The sequence below is a fragment of the Sceloporus occidentalis genome, unplaced genomic scaffold (genome assembly GCF_023333645.1).
Source record: "Sceloporus occidentalis isolate IW3139 unplaced genomic scaffold, rSceOcc1.0.p SCAF_1, whole genome shotgun sequence".
In the NCBI taxonomy this organism is placed as follows: domain Eukaryota; kingdom Metazoa; phylum Chordata; class Lepidosauria; order Squamata; family Phrynosomatidae; genus Sceloporus; species Sceloporus occidentalis.
Genome location: NW_028316981.1, coordinates 56,152,392 through 56,170,689, shown reverse-complemented (window position 1 = coordinate 56,170,689; position 18,298 = coordinate 56,152,392). Strand labels below are relative to the sequence as shown.

General features: G+C 40.1%; 1 protein-coding gene across 1 annotated transcript; it reads left to right on the top strand.

Moving 5' to 3' along the window:
• The first annotated feature begins 2,962 nt into the window (after positions 1-2,962).
• LOC149321430 (dolichyl-diphosphooligosaccharide--protein glycosyltransferase subunit 1-like) lies at positions 2,963-17,129 on the top strand. The gene is made up of 10 exons (XM_089521508.1): positions 2,963-3,267; positions 6,907-6,971; positions 7,900-8,206; positions 9,227-9,436; positions 10,321-10,513; positions 11,624-11,723; positions 11,940-12,078; positions 12,616-12,735; positions 14,730-14,975; positions 16,282-17,129. The coding sequence occupies exons 1-10, from the start codon at positions 2,989-2,991 to the stop codon at positions 16,462-16,464; spliced, it is 1,842 nt and encodes a 613-aa protein (XP_089377634.1). The 5' UTR covers positions 2,963-2,988; the 3' UTR covers positions 16,465-17,129.
• Positions 17,130-18,298: the final 1,169 nt, after the last annotated feature.

The window sequence follows — 18,298 nt, the reverse complement described above, 5'->3', positions numbered from 1 at the left end:
TTATTTGAAAAGTCAGAAGGTATTTGTCCTTGAAAACATAATGTTGTTAAGACTGTTCCTCACTTACAAGATGAAATTTTTGATTTTAACTCCTTATCCTGTGTCTTTTGTTGCATTTTAAATTATTTGTGTGAGATTTTGATTGCTATTGTTGTAAGTCACTCCGTATGGTGCATTTCTTCTAGAAGATTGGGATATAACAGTATAAAAAAATTAATACACATTACATAATGTCTTTATGGTGTACACAACACTAAAAAAGAAAGACATGCATTGTACATACCCATATATACTCAGCTATGAGTCAACCTCATGTACAGTCGGCCCTTCTTATACACGCTTTTTTTATACACAGATTCAAGCATCCATGGTTTGAAAATGTTCAAAAAAACTATAAATTTCAAGTATCAAACCTTGATTTTTCCATTTTATATAGGGGACACCTTTTTGCTATGCCATTGTATTTAATGGGACTTGAGCATCTGCAGAGTTTGTTATTCATGGGGGTTCCTGGAACCAAACCCCAGCGGATAACAAGGGTCCACTGTATTCAAAACACAGGAGTGGAACATATACTTTTTAATATTAAGGTGATCCGTTTAAAGGGAGCCAGCAAACTGAGTTTTCCAACTGGAAGTCATAGAAGCGTGGCAAAGAAATTAAATGGAGGCATTATGAAAAGGCTGGGAAAAAAACTAAGGGACAAAAAGCACATTAACTCAAGGGCAAAGCAGACTGTCCCTTTGTGCCAGCATGAGGGTGGCACCTGAGCATGGTGTTTAGACGCCGCACACTCTGACGCCACTCCCATGATGACAGGAAGCTGCACGGCTGACCACATGTGTGGTGGCTTCACAGCATTTACACGATGCGGCATTTACATGTGCCACGCTGCAGAAATGCTGAAAAGCCGCTGCAGCAGCGACAAAGCCAGCTTTTTCCTGGCTTCTTTTTGAGCTGGAAAAATGCCAGATTGGGGCCGCCGCGTGTGGTTGCCGTGGCCCTGATCCGGCGATCAAAGGGGTGGCGTGACACTGCTCCTTCGAGGTTGTCAGTTTTGCCCCTCAGTTGTGTCTTGATATTCCTGCAAGAAGTAGCTCCTATGTTGTCTGGATCCTCAGATTTCTCTTTTATTAAAAAAAACAAATGAATAAACCATACATCTCTTCCTTCCTTTCTTCCTTTTTTACACATTGATGTGAATCTTTCAGTAGTGGAGATGAATGCCTTAGTTAATATCAGGTTGGTCACTCTGATACTTCCAGTGAGAGCTCATAGCACTATCAATCAAGTGCATTGTGGACACCAGGGATGACTAACTGCAGTAGGTGGGCAACCGATGTTCTGCCCTCAAAAGATCCCATACCTGCCCTGACTGCTGACAATGGCAGCGAAATATAGAAAAAAACCTCAACAACTCCCAATGGTTCTAGTTTTGATTGATTTTTAAAAACGTTAAACATTTTGACCCATTGATTCTGAAGATGCCAGCCAGAGATGCTGGCGAAACATCAGGCATAAACTTTTCTAGAACATGGCCACATAGCCCAAAAAACCCACAAAAAACTATTTTGACCCATTGTAAAGTTAAAACGTGGTCTCCCTCTCACACATAGACCACAATCCTCCCTCCCTCCATCTTTACCACTACCACCTTGGCTTCAGAGGAAGAGATGAAGAAGCAGGCACAGCTTTACCATGACTAGCCCCAGAAGCAGATGAAAGACCGTCTCTCCATCTTAATTGTTACCATCCTGGCCTCAGAGGGAGAAAAGAACCGGCAGTATCTCCTGACCTGATCTCCTTCCTCACTGCCATTCCTTTCTCCTTTTGTGTTATGTCTTTTCAGATTGTAAGGCTCAGGACAAGGAACTGTTTGTTTAGCAATCTGTAAACCCATGGGGTATAAATAACTTTTGATGTACAGTCATGGAGTAGGTGTTTGTTATACAGGATGGGTATCATAATTTCAGTGTGGTTTTAATGTCTGTAATTGTATATTGTTGTTAAATGATAGCTTTGATTGTTTTATAGTAATATGTTTCTAGGATTTTTATTTGTGAGCCACCTTGTTTTATGATAAGATAAATAAATAAATATCCTGTCCTGTAGTGTCACGAACCATGTAGCAAGTTTCTATATCACCTCTGAAAATGCAGCTTCTACGCTTCTGAAATTGTAACATGGTCTACCCTGAGATTTTTCTTCTATGTCCCCAAACTTTTTCTTCTTTTGATGTAATGTAACTTGAAGAAAGGTCCCACGGAGCATGCTGGCTGTTCTGTAAAATATGATTGAGCCAGATGAACTTGATAATAATTAATTATAATTATGCAAAGGGCTCTTGTAGCACTGTGCGAAAGAAGTTGTAGCGTAAGCTTTCATACACTCTTCTTATGGTTTATATAATTTGCCCATCCATTCCAACCCCATTTTTCAAAATTACAGATATCTATCTATCTATCTATCTATAGATATATACACACACACATATTTATAATTAGCCCATCCATTCCAACCCCAATCTTTAAATTGTGTGTGTGTGTGTGTGTGTGTGTATATATATATATGTAACAATTTTTTATATACATATTGTAACCCGCTTTGATTCCCCATGAAGAGGCAGGCTATAAATAAATCATATTATTATTATTATTATTAAAGAGGTGTGAAACTGGATTATCTCTGCAGTGCAGATGCACCACCACAGAATCTCTCTCTGAGGGTTGCCCCGCCCCTCCCTTATTTCGAAGGCTTGGGGCGTCAACGGCATCGCGCTCTGAGTCATCCGAGCATCTGATTGGACGTCGCGCGGTCCTGTGACGTGACGCATGCACTGGTGAGGGCGAGGCTCCCGCGCGGCCATCTTTGTGGCTGGCGAGCGGGGAAAGCAGGGCGCCGCCATCTTGTCTCTCTTCCTCCCTCCCTCCCTCCCTGAGCATGGGGGGCGCCATCTTGTGCCCTGCTGATGAATGAACGGCGCTGCGCATGCGCGGGTGCATCGGTTCGGTCTCAGCGTGTCTGGCCATGGCGACCCATGGCCGGGGCTGCTTTCTCCTGCTGCTGTGCCTCGGCGGCGCCCTCTCCGCCCCGGAGCTCCTCAACGAGGACGTCAAGCGCACCGTGGACCTGGGGACGCACCTGGCCAAAGTCACCACCGAGCTGAGCCTGGCCAACCCCGCCGCGGGGGGCTCCGGGGCCGCCTCCTCCTTCCTCCTGGCCCTGGACCCCGGCCTCGAGGGCCACTTGGCCTACCTGGCCGTGCAGGTGAGCCCGGGACGCCTTTGGGGCGGAGAGGGCTGAAGGCCTTATGGAACTACGACTCCCAGGGTTCCATAGGATGGATAACGCACTGTAACTGCCACGGCTCCAGGCTACAGAACTCTGGGATTTGTAGTTCGGGTGAGGCACCATCACTCGCTTTTTGGCAGAGAGGGCTAAAGGCCCTGGGAAACTACAAATCCCAGGGTTCCATAGGATGGAACTGCAGCATCTCCGTTGTAGAAGCAACGCACTTTTGACACAACTTTAACTGCCATGGCTCCATGCTTCAGAAGCCTGGGATGTATAGTTTGGTGAGGCACCATCGCTCAGCCCTTTTTGGCAGAGAGGAGACCTTGTGAAACTACAAATCGCAGGATTCCATAGGATGGAACTGCAGCATCTCCATTGTAGAAATAACACACTTTTGATCACCATTTTAACTGCTGTGGCTCCGTGCTTCAGAAGCCTAGGATTTGTAGTTTGGTGAGATACCAGAATACTTGGGCAGAGAAGGTTAAAGACCTTGTGAAACTACAAATCCCAGGGTTCCATAGGATGGAGCTACAACACTTAAAGTGGCGTCACACTGCATTGCTTCTGCCGTGTAGATGCTCTCTGGGAGCCCTGACCCCCTGAATGGCCATGATTGCAAAGGCCTTTTTCCCAGCTCCGTAGAGAGGCGTTGCAGCCCTGAGTTGGAGTTGAGCTGTGATGGCTTTGCCAAGTGTGCAAAGACAGAGTGCTATGAGCAAAACCAAAATGTACTGATCTCATAGAAAAGAAATGAGTCTGGCCGCCTCTTGGGTGTCCATGTGGTGAGTTTTAAGTAGGAAACAGTAATTTATTGATTGCTTTGTTAGGGTGAGCAGGCTGTCATTTTATCCAAGAGGAAGATGGGGGTCCATCCTAACGTTGCACATAACTTGCTCTTTCTGGGTTTGTCTGTTCAGAGCTCCTGGGATTTGTAGTTTTACAAGGTCTTTAGCCTTCTCTGCCAAAATACATAATGTTCTGGGAAGCGCTACCACTGCCAGCAGTGTCCGCCCCTCTCTTATTTGGTTTTCTCTTGGCTGCTGATTCCTTTCCTGACAAGTATTGGGCTGACACGTAAGCAGAAGCCCTTCAATCAGAAAGCACCCAGTGGCAGCCCAGGAGGAAGGAGGCCTGACTCCTGGGTTATGGCCCATCTGTTACAGCACAGGCATGCCTGTTTGCAAGGCTTGAGGCTGCTGGCATCCACAGTCTGTTAACAGGCCTAAGCACCTTTAAAACACTTTCTGATATGTTTTAAAAAAATAAAATAAAATTCTGCTTCTTGACTCATCTTGATAATTGGAGAAAATGTGGGTTCAGGTGTCTTCACAAAGGATTTCCCTGCCTGTCTTCTGTAATTCTGATTCACTGTTATTAGAGAGTGTTGGGGAGACTTCTTCCTGGCCCTTGTGAATATTCCATTAAAAGAGTACAGTGATACTGGGGGTAAGTGCAGACACCGATTTGCAAATTGTCACTTTGCAAGGCTGTGTAAAAGCTGAGGATCTAGAACCCTAGCCAAGCTGAGAGGGCATCTACAATGTAGGAATACAGTTGTCCCTCCCGATTTGCAGGGGATCCATTTCAGACTCCCCCCCCCCCTCACTGCGAATTGGAAAAACCACAAATATCCAAGGCCCATTGGATATAATGGCCGCACACTCCCACATGTGCCATTTTGTCCCTCCTGGCTTTCTGTCCGCAGAAATTCAAGACTGCAAACGGGAAGTCCACAAACTAGGAGGGACGACTGTAAGGTAGTGTGGCACCACTATACATGCTGTAGCTCCACCCTATGAAATCCTGGGATTTGTAGTTTTACGAAGTCTTTAGCCTTCTCTGCCAAAGCATTCTGGTTCCTCACAAAACTACATATCCCAGTATTCTGTAGGATGGAGCCACAGCAGTTAAAGTGATGTCAACCTTCATTATTTCTGCAGGGTAGATGCACTCCCGGCTTGCTTTTTGGGAAACAGGAGGGTTGAATTATAATTCAAGAAGTGAGCTGTAATTCAGGATGTTGGAGAAAGATGGCAAGGGCAGCACGCAGGGCTTCTGATACCAAAAACTGAGCCCATGGGGTTTGGGAAGCACAGCATAGGCTCTGTTTAAGATGTGATTCATAGCTCCATTCAAAATATGTTTTCCCAGAAATGTGAAGTCCCTATCAATTCAATAGGGCTTACATGCGTACGGTGGCTGATGTTTTCTGTGTATTTTACTATCTTGTACACTGGGCATATTCCTGGTCTATGTGGTAATTGATAAAGCCAGTGAGGTTAGGGATATCATTCTCGTATGTAGCTTATTTGATAATCTTTCTGTGTTATTTCCTAGTTACAATTCCTGACGATTCTAAACATAAAAGTTGTGGTGGAACTGGTAAAGTCCTTTGTGTATAAAAAAGGAACTAAAGACAAATTTGTTGCTGTGTGCCCTCAAGTCATTTCTCACTTACAGCGACCCTATCATGGGGTTTTCTGGGGTGGAGAGTGTGTGACTCACCCAAGGACACATAGCCAGTTTCCATGGCAGAACGGGAAATTGAACCCCAATCTCCAGGGTTCTAGTCCTACGCTCAAACCACTATGCCATGCTGGCTCTGAAAGAAAAATAGACTAAGGAAAATATTTGGCGGGACCCAATATAGATAGTCCATTTTTGGACTCACATAAATATCAGTAAAAAATGATGAATCTAGTTCTCGGGTATCTCTATTTTCCCATCATTACTTTGTTGCAGCTTCTTTCCCAAGAACCTTACAGCATCACACATACCTTTTTTCTTCAGGCCTTTTTCCCAAGATTGAGAGTAAATGTGTATGCTTTAGTATATTTAGTATATATATTCCTGTAATCTTTGGGAAGCTGAGACTAATATCACCAGAAAAAGAAAAATTATAAATGATTTTAAAGCTGTCCATCAGTTATCTTTCTAGTTGGTGGTGGGTATTCAGAGAGTATTTTCAAATGATTTTTGTAGAGTAAGTTTTAGAATGGGGACCTACATTCCATAAACTACTACTACTCTTGTTTTAGAACTACAGTGGTATAAGAATAAGGTTCTAGAAACTGATTTGATTGCAAGAAATGCCTTTCAGCCCCCATCCAGCAATCAGCCACACCCCATTTGAAAATGTTTTTCTTGTGAGGGTGAAAGAAGAAAATAACCATGTTTCCATGAGATGGCTTTTAGCAGAAAGTACCAGCTGTGCAAAATCCCAAGTGGAAGAGGAAAAGCACCCATATATTCTCAGAGTTGTCTGCTAATATGCACAGAAGTGAAGCCTGGATGGCAACCACAAATAATAAGTTTGGCTAGTGTTCCCTATCAAAATTTGTGCAGTTCCCAGAAAAAATGACAAAGGTTTAACATATATTTGTCAACTGCTGGTACCTAATGCTTCAGCATTGATGAAGCAAGCTAACAGCTTTTTAATGACTGGATAATTAATTATTAATGTTTGTCTCAAAAATAAATTGCCTTAGCAGCACCTCAGTCTTGTTTTTTACTGGTAGTTGACAGATTCTTTGCACTTCTCATGAATTTAGTTATCTTAAATGGGAACTTTAAATACTGACCATACTTCAATGCCATCTTCTCAAATAGGTGAAGGGTGAGGAAGAGGAAGAGAATGCTTTGGAAGTGAAGGATGCAAAGGGAAAGGGGATAAGGTAAGTTTTGTAATATGAAATTAAGAACAGTTTCATACCCAAATTTGCCTACAAACATATTTGCCAAGAAACTGCAGTAAGTCCTGGTGAGTGTTCTGTGTCATGCATGTGTCATACATACTAAATCATGCTTCACATTTTTAGCTATTGGCTTAGAATGTATTTGCAGAATGGTCCTTATTTAATGTACTGGCAACACAGAGTTGTTTAATTCTGCAGGATTGATCTCATACAAGTGATACAGTTGGCTGTTAGTAATTTCATGATAGATGTCTGAGAGTGTTCATGATAGTATTCTGTTTTGATTCCTGGAATTCTTCTTTAAAGAGGAAAAAAAGGAAAACCCACCATCTCTGAGAAATCAGGTGATACCTCTTGAAACTGTGCGGCATAGTATTCAAAGCATTTTAGAAACCCAGATCTTCATATTGGAAACAGAAAACAATTGTATTGTGTGTTGTGTGCCTTCAAGTCATTTCCAACTTATGGTGACCCTAAGGCAAACCTATCATGGGGTTTTCATGGCAAGATTTGTTCAGAGGGGATTTGCCATTGCTTTCCCATGAGGCTGAGAGCATGTGACTTACCCAATGCGAGTTTAATGGCCCAGCAGGGAATTGAGTCCTAGTCTTCAAGAGTCGTAGTCCAATGCTCAATCCACTGAACCATGCTTTTAAGTATTTCAGAGGTTTTAAGTCCGAGAGCTTATTTTTCTCTCCTGAAGTTAGGGTTCTTAAACAGTAGGAGCACCTGACACATATAGTGTGATTTGTGATAACAGTCATCCAGTTATTTACATACCGTACTAAGAAACTCAGGCTAGTACATCTGAACTAGAAATATAGGAGTGATTTAGGTTATCCATAACTGCTTGTGGGAATTTGTCAAGCCAGTGGGACCTAACTGATTTTCTCCTCTTCTGTTTCAGTGGCAGATTCTTCACTGTAAAATTGCCATCTCCTTTGGCTCCAGGTGCAAAGATTCGCTTATCTATTGAAACAGTTTTTACCCATGTCCTACAGCCATACCCAACGCATATCACCCAGGCTGAGAAGCAGTTTGTTGTTTTTGAGGGTAATCATTACTTTTACTCTCCATATCCAACCAAGACCCAAACAACCCGAGTAAAACTAGCCTCGAGAAATGTGGAAAGCTACACCAAACTAGGCAATCCCAGCCGGTCAGAGGACATGATTGAATATGGACCTTTCAAGGATATCCCACCATACAGTGAGGTAAATTTTAAACTCAGTTTTAACTTCTGATTTTGAGTTACAGAAGAGGAACAATAGCTAAATGGCATCTGTCAGCTGTGTAGTAATTAAATCCATACATACCTAACCTGATGCAAATAAGATAGTGAGAAATATAAAGAGCTTAAAGGAAGCTGAAATTAAAGCAGTTTTGTACAGAATTTCCAAGTTGTCAAGTGTATGAACTGATGAGGTGAATGTAGCATTTTGTCTGTCCTCTGTTAGTCTGGTTGGTAGAAGACAGGATGTAATAGATAAATATAAATATCACAGTCAAAAATAATTTGTATGTGTGGTGTGATCCCCAAAAGTAGGATTTATAAACCATTTTTCTTATCATGGTGTTTCAGTTCTCGTATATTCTATTCTCAAACTGACATTGTTTAGAAATAGGAAGCTGAAGAAAGCATGCAGTGCTGAGGTTTTTAAAATCATTCACAGCGTGTAGTTAATTACACACTGTGCACTATGCGGAAAAATGTCATGAATCTTTTCCCAACATACCCTTTTTGACTTGGGTGCCTCCACACTTGATTGTGAGGTTGGGAGATTTATTTCTTATCTGAGAAACATGTGGATGTTTATGAGAATTTTGTCCTGAGCTACGGCATCATTATCCTAGATTAGTCTAGAACAGGAGAAATGTCTGTGCCTTTGCTATACTACTGCTTATTTCAGTTTTGTCATTTACTCAAAACAGAACAATGTCATAAAAGTAAATTAAAATATAAGGAGGTTATGTTGTGCAGATATAAAACAACTTTTCTGTGTGTAATATGCTTGGAGGAGAAATAGTGATACAGATTAGTGCTTTCTGGCTCTTCATGACCAAAGTAGATGTATGATAAAATGAAAATTAAAACTCCAGAACAAATAACCTTTCAACAGAAGACAGTCTGTGTGACTTGTTAATCAGTGGTACTGTAAATGAAATAGAATTGACTATGAATATATTTGGCAAACATAAAACATTCAAATCCTTTACTATTTTTTTCTCTTTAGGATCTACTTAAAGTGCACTATGAAAATAATAGTCCATTCCTGACTATTACTAGCATGACACGTGTCATTGAAGTTTCTCACTGGGGTAATATTGCAGTAGAAGAAACTATTGACTTGAAGCATACAGGAGCTGTGCTCAGAGGGCCTTTCTCCAGATATGACTATCAAAGACAGCCAGATAGTGGAATATCCTCTGTGAAATCTTTTAAGGTTTGTCTCGTCAGACTTATATTTGTGTCAAAGGTAGCTTATTTTTGTTGTTGTTTTGTGTCCTTTTAGGCCAAGAGTGAGAATTGTGGCTCCCTGAAAGACATGCTATCAGGGGGCCTCAGCATCCTATTTTTAAACATTTGTTTGCATATTGTTGCAGATGTAGGCAACCAAAGACGAGTTTTTTTTGGCAATGGCACACTGCTTAGGGAATGGTCCCTATGGAAGAGGGATGGGAATCTTGCAGCCTTCCAAATGTTGTTGGACTGTAGCTTGTGGCAGAGGTAGCTTACATATCCAGTAGTAAGGAGTGGTCAGAGTTGCTGTCCAGCTGCATGGTTTCTATCCTCTGGAAAAGCTCATCTAATGCCTTCCATTGACAAGTGAAGACAATCTTACTCCTCAATGTCTTTTAAATACTCTTTGAGATCTCATTAGTTTCAGTATTTTAAATTTGAATTGTTAATGTTTTATGGTCTCTATTTGAGTTGTTTGTGCCCCATTCTCTCCCCCCCCCCCATATTATAGTTTGTATCTTTTGACATCCATGGTTGCAGGATGGGACTTTATTCCATCTGTTCAGCTCACGGCACTACATACCACATAAAAAACTGTCCCAGCACTCCAGAGCAGATTTTGAGGACTTCCTGAGGCAAGGGGAAATTGTTACTCTCCTGGTTACATTCATGAAAGCTATTCTGTTCGCAAAAGAACATGGCTGGATTCGGGATTCTTGTTAAAGCAAAAGTGGTCTCTACCCTATTGCAATGGATATGCAGTTCTTAGCAAGAATTTATTTCACACTAACAGGGATAATGGGATCATTTCATACTCAACTGCTTTTGGTGAAAATTCATCAAATGCTTACTATCTTTCTTTTTCAGACTATCCTACCTGCTGCTGCACAAGATGTGTACTACAGAGATGAAATTGGCAACATATCCACCAGTCACCTTCTCATCTTAGATGACTCTGTGGAAATGGAGATTCGCCCCCGTTTCCCCCTTTTTGGTGGTTGGAAGACACACTATATTATTGGTTATAACCTGCCTAGCTATGAATATCTTTTTAATCTTGGTAGGTTTCACCGTCAGATTTACCTCTGGAGCTCATAGTATGTATCTAAATAAAATACAAAGCTTGAATAGAAGGCTGTTCATTTTCTATAGGTTTTTTGTGAGTTTTTTGGGCTATGTAGCCATGTTCTAGAAAAACCCACAAAAAACTATGGATGCCGGCCATGAAAGCCTTCGACTGCACATTGTTCATTTTCTATTTCTGCAGCATGACATATTTGAGATTCCCAAGAATCTCAGTTTGCATTATTCACTTGTACACTCAAAATGAAAGCCATTGTGGTGTACTGGTTTAGGTGTTGGAGTATGACTGGAGAGCAAGATTTGAATTTCCACTCAGCCATAAAAACCCACTGGGTGACCTTGGACAAGTCACACACTCAGCACTCAAACCCCCTCTGAGCAAATCTTACCAAGAAAACCCTGAGATATAAGGTTGCCATAAGTCGGAAATGACTTGAAGAGACACTTAAAATGTGGCTGCTTTGCTATTTAAAATATCTTAAAATAATGTAGATCTCTGAAATTAGGCAGACAGTATCTGAAAGTTATCTCACACTACTTAGCCCTTAAAGGCTAGGGTAGGAATCAGAACACTTTAGGTCTTGTTGAACTGCAGCTTTCAGCATTCTCTAGTATTTACTTTGTTGGCTAGGATAGCTGGAAGTTGCAGTCCAAAATTTGGAAGATCATGTGATTACCACTCTCCAGGTATGTTCCCTCTACCTCTTGATTTAACCCCACCCCCCATTTCCTATTAGGTTCTGGAACCACCCTGTTCCTTTTAAAAAATACACACATAATAAATATACCTCAAAGTAAACGGTTTTCTAGTTATTAGTTGTTTTGTGGAGTTGCATTGTGTTTTTATATTTTATATTGATTGCAGAATTTAAATATTTAAATTTAATTACAGTTGTGTGGCTGTCTTCCAGACAAGCTTCACTCTGGGAAATGACTTGCATATTGTTTAATACAACCAGTTCCAGTGGAACTTCATGTCTTGTGTGAATAAACGTGTAAAATTCTGATGTTTTACTTAACATGGCTTCTGTTGCTACCATGCTGAGCCCTAGAAAATTCAGGGTAACCTGTTGTCATTGTTTCCCAGGCGATCAGTATGCCTTGAAGATGAGATTTGTTGATCATGTGTTCGACGAACAAGTTACAGACTCACTAACAGTAAAGATAATCCTTCCAGAAGGTGCCAAGTAAGTAGTAGTGTAGTTGGGAAGAGTTTTGATACAGACATATGTTATCTCTCAATCATAAAACGTAATTATATTCTCTTAGAAATCAACCAGTATTGCATTTTAATTTTTTTTTAAAGCTACAATTGTGATTTATGTCATTAATCTCCCCCCTGCATTTATTACTAATCACCATTTCTCTGAGATGATTAATGTTTAGCATTAAACTATCTGCAGAAATATCCATGTCGACAGTCCATATGAAATCAGTCGGGCTGCTGATGAGCTTCACTATACTTACTTGGACACATTTGGTCGTCCAGTCATTGTGGCACACAAGAACAACCTTGTTGAGCAGCACATCCAAGATATTGTGGTAAATGTAATTCCTTTACTTATAGAGCATAATGCATTAAAAATACTGCTCTACTTTTTGTTGTCCAAGTTGTTCTATATTTATAATACGTTACATGGCATAATGTGTAGCCTTGTTTCTGCTGGTAATTGACAATGTTCTGGTTCGTTTCTGAGCACAATTCAAATTGCTGGTCATGACCTATAAAGCCCTACATGGCTTAGGTCCAGACTGAGACCGTATCTCCTTAAGATCCTCAGGATCTCGGTCCCACCACCATCCCAGGCTCGCCTGGGAAGAACACAAGAGAGAGCCTTCTCAGTGGCTGCTCCCACCCTGTGGAACTCCCTTCCACGGGAGACTAGGCTGGCCCCCTCACTGCTGTCCTTTTGCAGACAGGCAAAGACATTTTTATTTAAAAAGGCCTTTTGAGATCTGCCAGGCTTGGTTATATTGTGGGGGGGAGGGTAAGAGGGTTTGTTTTAAATTATTAATTTTAACTTTGTATGTTTTAAATTTTATATTTCTATTTTTTAATATTTTTACTATTTCTTTTAGGTCCATTATTCCTTTAACAAGGTCCTGATGTTGCAAGAACCTCTGCTGGTTGTCGGAGCATTCTACATCCTATTTTTTACTGTGATTCTCTATGTGAGGCTGGACTTCTCTATCACTAAGGTACCAAACCTGAGAGAGAGAAACTGAATCTCATCTACACTAGAGAATGTATCAGGACAATTGATCATTGTTTCAGTAGGGGTCTTTGTATGGATTGTTTTGGCAAATTGGATTTTCTTGCATGTTTGTGCAAATTAGCACTTGTAAATATGGTCACCTTGTGGAAGCAGACTGACATGTTATCGTCTCAGAAGTAGTGCCCTAAGGATATTTAGGTGTATCTTAATGCAGATAGAAATAATAGTTGTCCTGGTCACCATAATGGATGACCTATGTTGGGAGGTGGACAGTGATAGTGTGTCCTTATTGGTTCTGCTGGAACTCTCAGTAGCTTTTGATATAAAAGATGCCGTTGTATCTTTTTGGGTTGGCACCCTAGGATGAGGTTTTTGGCCACTGGCCTGTGGAGTCTGTCAGGGTTCTCTTTCATCACCAGTGTTATTTATACATGAAACTCCTGGGAGATGTCTGGAGTTTTGGAGTCAGGTGTTTTGAGTACATTGAATCTACATACCTCAATTACTCCTTTCCTTCTAATTCCAAGGAAGCGGTTTCCATGCTAGACCTATGCCTAGTGTTCGTAATGGACTAGATTAGGGTTAACAAATTAAAGATTAATGCAGTCAAGGCAGAGGTGCTCCTGGTCAAAAGGCAGATCAGGGAACAGGGATTCATTTTTAACTCCCCTTGGAGAGGCAGATCTGCAGCTGGAGTGTACACCTGGATTCACCCTGAGCCTGGAGGTCTGGTTTTGGTAGTGATCAAGAGTGCCAGCTGTGCTGTTGCTAGAGTTACCTGATCTAGTCACAGTAACACACACTTTGGTCATATCCCATTCTGATTGCTGTAATGGATTCTGTTGGGTGTTGTGTTTGAAACTGCTTGGAAACGTCAGTTGGTCAAAAGAGCGGCAGCCACATTTTTAAACTGGGGCTGGCTACAGGGAGCATGCAGCTCCCTTACTGTGACAGCTTAATTCCTACTGGCACATTTCCAGGCACAATTCAAGGTGCTGATAATGACTCAATAAAGTCCTGTATGGCTAGGGTCTAGGCTATTTGAAAGACTGCATCTCTGTATATGTCTGTTTGCACTTTAAGATCTTCAGAAAAAACCCTTCTCTCTGTCCCATCATCTGGCCCATTTATTTGATGGGTGAAAAGGGAGAGGGCTTTCTTTGTGGCTACCCCTCCTGAAGGAGGATAAGATGGCCTCTTCCTTGCTTTTCTTCTGCCAGCAAGTGGAGACTTTCCTGTTCTGTTGGACTTTTATTAATTGACTCAGAGACTTTTAGGAGTGTGTTATTATGTTTACTATTTGTGTTCTATCTTTTCATGAATTTTGAATGGTTTTAAATCTATAGATTAATAGATTAATTGTTTTTAAAATAATTTATATATATGTTTACCAATTTTTGTATGTTTTAATCTGTACTGGTTTTACTCATTTCTAAGATGCTTTGAGTCCCATTACTGGGGAAAAGGCAGGATATAAATGATATAACAACAATAACACATTAACTAAGAAAGTAGGCATCATTTGACCTTTTTTAAGACTGGTCTTTTTAGATGGCTTAAAGTCCTTTCTCTTTAATCTGTGTGGTGATTAAAAAACAAAACCAGTATTTTCAGTCCCAATTTTTATGAACATTGTCCCTGGCTTGTTCAGTGGATATTCTGCTCAGTTCATAAATAGAGCTCTATTCAGGACAAATTGTACCCTAGGTTTGCTCCTAATGCTAGCACTTTCTTTCTTGCAACACCTTTAGTAAATTCCATGTCATGATGCTCTGCTACTTACCCAGCCTAGTGGGGGATTGAATTGTGAGTTAGGAATATCCTAATCCAAATTTTGGTTACCTTTTAAAAAAATCATTTTAAGATTATCTCTGTATTGATCTCTTATTCCCAGAGCATAATGCTAACTTGCTTAAGTTCTTAAGCATTTCTGCTTGTAAACCTTTGTGATTTTTTAATTAATTAATTAATTTGCAGGATCCAGCAGCTGAAGCTAGGATGAAAGTTGCCTGCATTACAGAGCAGGTTCTCACTGGAGTAAATAAGAGACTATGTCTGTACCGTCTTTTTGATGAAGCTGTGAATAAGTACAAGCAGACACGTGATATTTCCACTCTAAACAGTGGCAAAAAGTCTCTGGAGTCTGAACATAAGGCCTTAACCAATGAAATAGCCTCATTGCAATCTAAGCTGAAGACAGAAGGGTCTGATCTGTGTGACAAAGTAAGAGTGTGTTCTCTTCTAATTTTTGCTTCATTTGTTTTAAACTACACTTATTCCAAACTGTAGCCTTTTCTTTCACATCACTTCAGAAGCATATGTCTACCTGATATATCTGTCTTTGATAGCTTTTCTGACTCCTCAGTAACTTAAAATGGAGGTTCCTGGCTTTTTTGATATTCCAGTGTTAACATCTAAGCATATTCTCTTAATATGTGGCTCTCCAAACGGGAAAAAAAACCTTCAAATCAACTTTCTGACCTGATTTTACACAGTGTATGGCCATTTATAAACCAGTGCTGTCATCTATCCCTGCTGGCTAAGATACATTGGCATGGATTCACCACATAATTCTGCCAAACCCTTAGTGAGAGGATGTGAGTGTTCCCTAAAGGCAGCAATCTTGCCCCAAATTTTTAATCTCCTTGTAATGTTACATGAGCAATACACCATCCTATTCTGTGGCTGTGCCAAACCTCCTGGCTATCATTTGTTTTAACAAGAGCACTACCCTGAAATGAAATGTTTAATGTAAGGTGCTGCTGACTATTATTGACTGAAGCTTATTAGGCATTCTGTCCTCCTGATTTTATAATGTATTGATATTAATTTGGCCCTATATCTTTTTGAACTAGCTGTTACATGCTGAGAGAGCCTTCACCCTGAACAGGCCATTCAATAAACCTTTGTGATGTTATGGTGATCAATTATCTTAACCACTCAGTAGTCTGGCCATACTTGCTAGTGTGTTGAGATACAAAATGCAACTGAAGGGTTTTTAATGGTCCACTAATGCCCAGCTGCAGTTAGGTTAGGTAATCCAATATTTAATTTGCTTGGTGACTAGAAAAGGGCTGAGCTATTTGATTGGGTTACATACACTGTATCTGCTATGTATAATTGCAGGTTCATATTCTGCTGTTTTGCTGTGGAATGAAAGAATCACAAAGCATCTTGTTTGTCAGAAACAAAATATGAATGGTGTGTAGCCTAATCCTAATCTCATGTATGTTGCAATTGATACCCATATTCAGAATCTTAAATTCATACTTAAATTTATCCAAATGTGTTTAGTTCCTAATATTACTTTAGTCTGTTTTGGGATCACAGTATATGGTCATGCTGTTCTAAATGTTTGGCATGGAACTGCAAATTAACTGCTGCCCAGAGCGTGATCTTCAGAGGTGTTCTGTGTTAAGCCTGTAATGTAGTTTTTGCTATCCCTGCTGTATTTTTTTAAAATTAATACTATTTGTAAAGTTGAAGGTAGTCTTCAGGTTTCTAACATCTTTTCCTCAATTTCTTCAAGGTGAGTGAAATTCAGAAACTTGATAGTCAAGTCAAGGAGCTGGTTTTAAAATCTTCTGTGGAGGCGGAACGGTTGGTTGTCGGCAAGCTTAAGAAGGATACATATATAGAGAATGAGAAGATCCATTCTCAGAAGCGTCAGGAGCTGATTGGCAAAATTGACAACATACTTGATGCCCTATAAGCAAGAAGTCAAAAGGTGGATGGAAAAGGGGGAAAGGTGTTTGAATGGACATCATGAGGCACACTAAATTGGGAGTTGGGGTGGGGAAATGTGTTTGACTTAGAGAATTGGAACAAGAAAGAATTTATTTGAAGCTGCCTTCAAAATTTAGCATTAGTTATTTAAGGGCCTGTTTGCTCTCTGACACCTGCAGTTTGGAAAAAGTGTGTTATACTGTGCTCTGGATTTACTATAACAGTGGCCCTTGCATGAAGGTTGAAGGGTTAATAACCTGACTTCAAAATATTTTGAAAAGTGTCAGAATGTTTCAGAATAAATATCTGGTTATGTTCAAAGGTACATTGGTAATTGCTTCTTGTTGCCCACCACCTTTGAATTTATACTTACATATTTTGGAGATGGTGAGTGAATAAGTAACTTGAAGAAAGGATTTTTTTTTACTATTTGTCACACAGATTGAGTTTCTTATACCTGAATTTTCTGAGCCTGTTGAAATTACAGCTACAGGTAGAATCCAGTGCAAGTGAACAGAGAGAGAGAGATTCATTTGCTTATAAGCCTGTGCTTTTCTTCAGATTTTTTTTTTATTTGGGGAAGTAAAACCCCAAAAAACTTTGTAGGAAAGCTCAAACTGAAATAAAGGCTTATAGATATTCTGCAGTTCATTTTTATTTTCGCTGAGTGTACTATCCTTTCTTATTTGTGAACTGAGCAATACATTTGGTTTGGGTGACACCTTTCTGTTTCTTGTTACTACTTGTATACAAATTTATTAATCTTTGAACTCACAAGTGTTTGAAGAAATGAATATAATTAATAACACATAGAGATTGGAGATGCATTCAGAGATTCCCAGAGATGCATGGATAGCTTCTAAGTGAAATACATCTTGGTTTGTTCAGAGGCCAAGGTCTGACTTGTACTGGGAGGCAGAATGCTAAACCACTTTGACATCAACCAGTGCAGCACAGTAAGGAAACGTAACTGCTTTTTCTTGCTGAATAGTGGTGATTTGCCATTATTTAGGGCAAGATATTTTAGCCAAATTTAATGTTATCTCATCTTTTGGAGACTTACTGTATATACTTAACTATAAGTTGATCTCATGTATAAGTCGAGAGCAAGTTTTGGAGCCAAAATTTATGGATTTTGATATGACTTATGGATAGATACATCAATGGTAACAACTAGGGGCATGCAGCAACCGATCTAAAGGGTGAAGCAAAGGAAAAGAATACCAAAGAACGTACCAAATTCCAGCAGGCGTAACTGTTTGTGCTTAGCCTAAAGGCTGGATTGAAAAAAAGTAGGGGCAAAGGGGTCAGTTTAAACACTTGCTTTTCACTAAAGAATGGTTCCTTTTTAGATAAGAGTTAAAGTACAGTACTTACATTGATCCATGGATAAATTGACTTTTTGAGGTCAATTTTTTAAACTAATATTTCTAGACTTTTGAGTACAGTCAACCTTCCATATCCACAGATTTCTTATCCATGGATTCAACCATCTACAGCTTGAAAATACTAAAAAAATATAAATTCTGAAAAGCAAACCTTGATTTTGCCATTTTATACAAGGGGCACTATTTTATTATCTATTTTGTTCAATGGGGCTTGAACATCTATGGATTTTGGTATCCACAGGGTGTCCTGGAACCAAGCCCCAGCAGATACAAAGGGTGCATTAATATAACAGTAAGTTATGAGCTCTCTTTTCCTTCCCTTCCACTTCACAGCAGAAGAGCAAAGACTTCCAGTGATCTCTTTTGGGGCCTCTTTCTTAGTTTCATTCATGGAACTATGAAGCAGTGTAATAATTTTTTTATATAAATGTA

Coding starts and splice junctions, on each gene's coding strand:
- LOC149321430 (XM_089521508.1), top strand. CDS start 2,989: ATGCGCGGGTGCATCGGTTCGGTCTCAGCGTGTCTGGCCATGGCGACC. Junction 3,268..6,906: donor TGGCCTACCTGGCCGTGCAG/GTGAGCCCGGGA, acceptor CTTCTCAAATAG/GTGAAGGGTGAGGAAGAGGA. Junction 8,207..9,226: donor ATATCCCACCATACAGTGAG/GTAAATTTTAAA, acceptor TTTTCTCTTTAG/GATCTACTTAAAGTGCACTA.